Source organism: Benincasa hispida, chromosome 11, assembly GCF_027475165.1.
Source record: "Benincasa hispida cultivar pf3 chromosome 11, pf3_genome.v1.1, whole genome shotgun sequence".
Classification (NCBI taxonomy): Eukaryota; Viridiplantae; Streptophyta; class Magnoliopsida; order Cucurbitales; family Cucurbitaceae; genus Benincasa; species Benincasa hispida.
Window position 1 is genome coordinate 45873973 of NC_143488.1, and position 3580 is coordinate 45877552.

Sequence of the window (3580 nt, forward strand, 5' to 3'; positions counted from 1 at the left end):
ATTTCAAGTGTTTTGGTGTAGCATCTTCGTGTTGCCTGCGTGTGTAACTCATGAGGTTGATCGTCTGTTACGTAGTTATTTATGGAAGGGTAGTGTGGTGAATCGAGGTGGTGCATGAGTAGTATGGGATGAGGTGTGCTTGTCGTTGGGGGAAGGAGGGGGGTTAGATGTGAAGCATGTGGCCTCATGGAACCAGACTGCTATTATGAAGCTGCTCTGGCTTCTTTTAATTAAAGTGGGATTATTATGGGTGGCATGGGTAGAGGCGTATGTTTCGCGTGGGTGGTCTTTGTGGGTTGTTCGGAGTGAGGTTGGGAGGTCTTGGTGCTTGATGGCTATCTTGCAAAGTAGAGATAGATTTAATCATCTAGTTCGTTTGATGGTCGGCGATGGACGGTCTTGTTTTGTTTGGTGGGATCCTTGGCTACCGGGGGGTGTGATTTTGGATTCATATAGGTCTACGCTGGTTTATGATGCAGAGAGTAGTTTGGAGGCGCGGTTGTTAGAGTTCATGGATGGTGAGGGAGGTTGGAGGTGGCCTACAGTGTCTTGGAAGTTGCTTGAGATCTGAGGTCTTATTCAGGCAGTGGGGCTTAGGGTGAGGGGGAAGGATTATTGGGTTTGGGTGCCGGATGCTAGTGGTCGGTTTTCTATCAATAGTGCGTGGGAAAGTTTGTGTCCTCGTCGTCCTAGGGTGGCTTGGGCTGGTATTTTGTGGGCGGGGTGGTATTCCGTGTCACTCTTCTGTGCGTGGTTAGCTGTGAGGGACAAGTTGAGTACACGGGATTGGTCGAGGAGTTGGGGTGTATTGTCAGAGGGGAGTGTCTTCTATGTAGGGGAGGTGTAGAGTCGCGGGATCATTTATTTTTTGAGTGTGGGTTTGGGAGAGAGGTGTGGTCTGGTGTGTTGCGTCAGTTGGGTTCGTCTCATCGGGTGGCGGGTTAGGATGTAGTTGAGTTGGTTGTGCCGAGTGGGATCGGGTAAGGGAGTGTGTAGTAAGTTGTTCTGTGTATTCTAGTATGCTTCCATATACTACATCTGGCAGGAGCGTAATCGACGGTTGCATGGAGGTCGACCGAGGTCGGTGTCTGCTCTGTTTCACCTTATGGTCTCTACGATTCGTGCTCGAGCTGCTTCCTGGCGGGTTGATCTTCTGGGTCTTATCTAGTGCGGTTGTTTCTTCTTTTTGAACTTACCGTTGTTCTTTGTTTTATTGTTGTCCCTAATTTGTGGGGCTTTGATTTTTTTCTCTGGCTTTCTCCTTGGTGGTTTGTGAGTTTTGCGTTTATGTTTTGGTTTTGTTCTAGTCTTGCTTTGTTTTGGTTTTGTTACCTTGTTTTTGTTTGTACTTTGTTGCTTTGATGCCTTGATCCCGGGATGTGGGATCCCTTGTTGTTGTATAATAATATCACCTATTCTAATATATATATATATTTGTTTTGTGATGCACTAATTTATGTTTCTATTTTTATTTGTTACACAATAATTGAGTCAATTTATGGTGACCAATAAATCGACCATTTGAATTCAATTCATAATTTTTTTTAAAAAATAAAAAAAACAAAATGATTATCAAATGAAGCCATAATTATTGAAAAATAATAATGCAAAGGAATATAATTTGTGATAACTCAGATGGGATTTGACTGAAAAGAGGTAAAGTTCAAATTTAAAATCTCTTGCATTCCTTTGATGACTATTTTGTTCTTATTTATACTTTTTAAGAAAAAAGTATTTTTCTGCAACAATTTTGTTTCTTCTTTTTAATTTTAGTGGTATGAAATCCTATACCAAAATTGGAAAACATCTCTAGACTTTTTTTTTTAAAAAAAAAACAAATTATTTAATACTATTTTTTTTCCCTTTGGTTCAAATAATTTAATTTTCAAACCAAGAAAATGACATAGCTATTCGATATGAATCTTCTTAAAAAAATTTTGAGAAACTTTTTTCTTTTCTTTTTTTTTTTTTTTTGGAAGAAGTAGAAAAATTTTAGAAAAAAAATTTAAATATAAAAAAAAAATCTAACTTTGGCCAAAAAGTAAATATATTTATGGTTTAAATTGCATTATGATCTTTAAACTAAAAAATTAATATCAAACATAATTTTTTTAATAATTATATTATTTTGATCAAATATATAACAATAATTTTTTTTGTTAGTAAAATGAGGATCAAAATAGAAAATTTCCACCCATATTTTCTTGAATCCAAGCAAGAATTTTCAATAAGTTTAGTCTAATTTTCTTGCAACTTCCAGGAAAATTTATATGCAATACAAAGACTTTTTTGGGGATGAGTAGACCATATATCTCATTGCCAAAGAAAAAAATAAAAAGGGAAAGCAATTAATCATATTTGACCTGCATCTTAAAATCACTTTCAATTTCCCTATTGAGACAATAAAAATCTTTGGAGTAACTCAAATTTGGTTCAAATTCCATGCAAATTCATTGTACTACGGGGTAACCTATTTTGACTTATTTTACTACCCAAATTATCAATGATTAGCCCAAAATGATATATTATCTTCATGGTGATTAATTTGGGTTAAATTATAGTTTTAGGGTAAAAATATCTTTTTGGTCCCTAAGTTTTGGATATACTTTCTATTTTCATAAGTTTTCAAATGTTACATATTTGGTCCATAAATTTTGAGTTTTGTTTCGATTTAATCTCCAAATTTCAAAATGTTATGATTTTACCCTTGAGATTTGAGTTTTGTTTCAATTTAATCCTTAAGTTTCAAGATTTTACATTTTCAACCTCAATTGTTCATTAAATATTCATTTTCAATCATTGACGCCAATTTTTATTAATTAATTAAAAATAATTATGAGTGAAATTAAATTTTAAAAGTGATAAAAAAATAGGAAAACTTAATTAAGTATAATTATTTTAATGAATTTTAATTTATTAACATAAATTAACACTAAAGATGGAAAATGGGTATTTAATGAATAATCAAGGTTAAAAGTGTAAATTTTGAAACATAGGGATCAAATTGAAGCAAAACTCAAATATCAAGTGTAAAATTTTAACATTTTGAAACCTAAGGACTAAATTGAATCCAAACTCAAAACTTAAGGACTAAATGTGTAACATTTTGAAACTTAAGGTCTAAATAGAAACTAGACCCATGATCTAAGGACCAAAAAGGAATTTTTTGTCCTAGTTTTAATTAGTGTTTATGTTTTTATTCTAGTTTGAACATGATTGTTGATGTGCGATTTTGATCAGCCCATCTGATGGTCCTAATCGGCTTCTTTGAGCTCACCTGCAAGACAAAATCTCACTCTGATGTAGTTTTATGCGATACATGTATGGTTCAATGTTTAAATCAATATTAATTAAAGTGGTATCGAACTGAGCACATAAAGATTGATACTCTGTTAGTGCAAGTGTTCCCTAATTGATACTACCCTCCTTGACTTCTTTAGGACTTGCATTGGGAGTAGTACCATGTCAATTGGGTAGGATGAGCATCGGTTGGTCGGAGTCGATTTTCCAATCAAATCGTCACTGAACGATGGTCGATTTAGTAAATGTTCAAATCAACCTCGATCATCAAGGAGTAAAA

General features: G+C 34.4%; 1 protein-coding gene across 1 annotated transcript; it reads left to right on the plus strand.

The window, feature by feature from the left end:
* The first annotated feature begins 205 nt into the window (after nt 1-205).
* LOC150032677 (uncharacterized) lies at nt 206-1168 on the plus strand. Its single transcript, XM_090306980.1, has 3 exons — nt 206-527; nt 588-832; nt 1046-1168. The coding sequence occupies exons 1-3, from the start codon at nt 206-208 to the stop codon at nt 1166-1168; spliced, it is 690 nt and encodes a 229-aa protein (XP_090163106.1).
* The last annotated feature ends 2412 nt before the right edge of the window (nt 1169-3580 follow it).

Coding starts and splice junctions, on each gene's coding strand:
- LOC150032677 (XM_090306980.1), top strand. CDS start 206: ATGAAGCTGCTCTGGCTTCTTTTAATTAAAGTGGGATTATTATGGGTG. Junction 528..587: donor GTTCATGGATGGTGAGGGAG/GTTGGAGGTGGC, acceptor TTATTCAGGCAG/TGGGGCTTAGGGTGAGGGGG. Junction 833..1,045: donor CAGAGGGGAGTGTCTTCTAT/GTAGGGGAGGTG, acceptor TACATCTGGCAG/GAGCGTAATCGACGGTTGCA.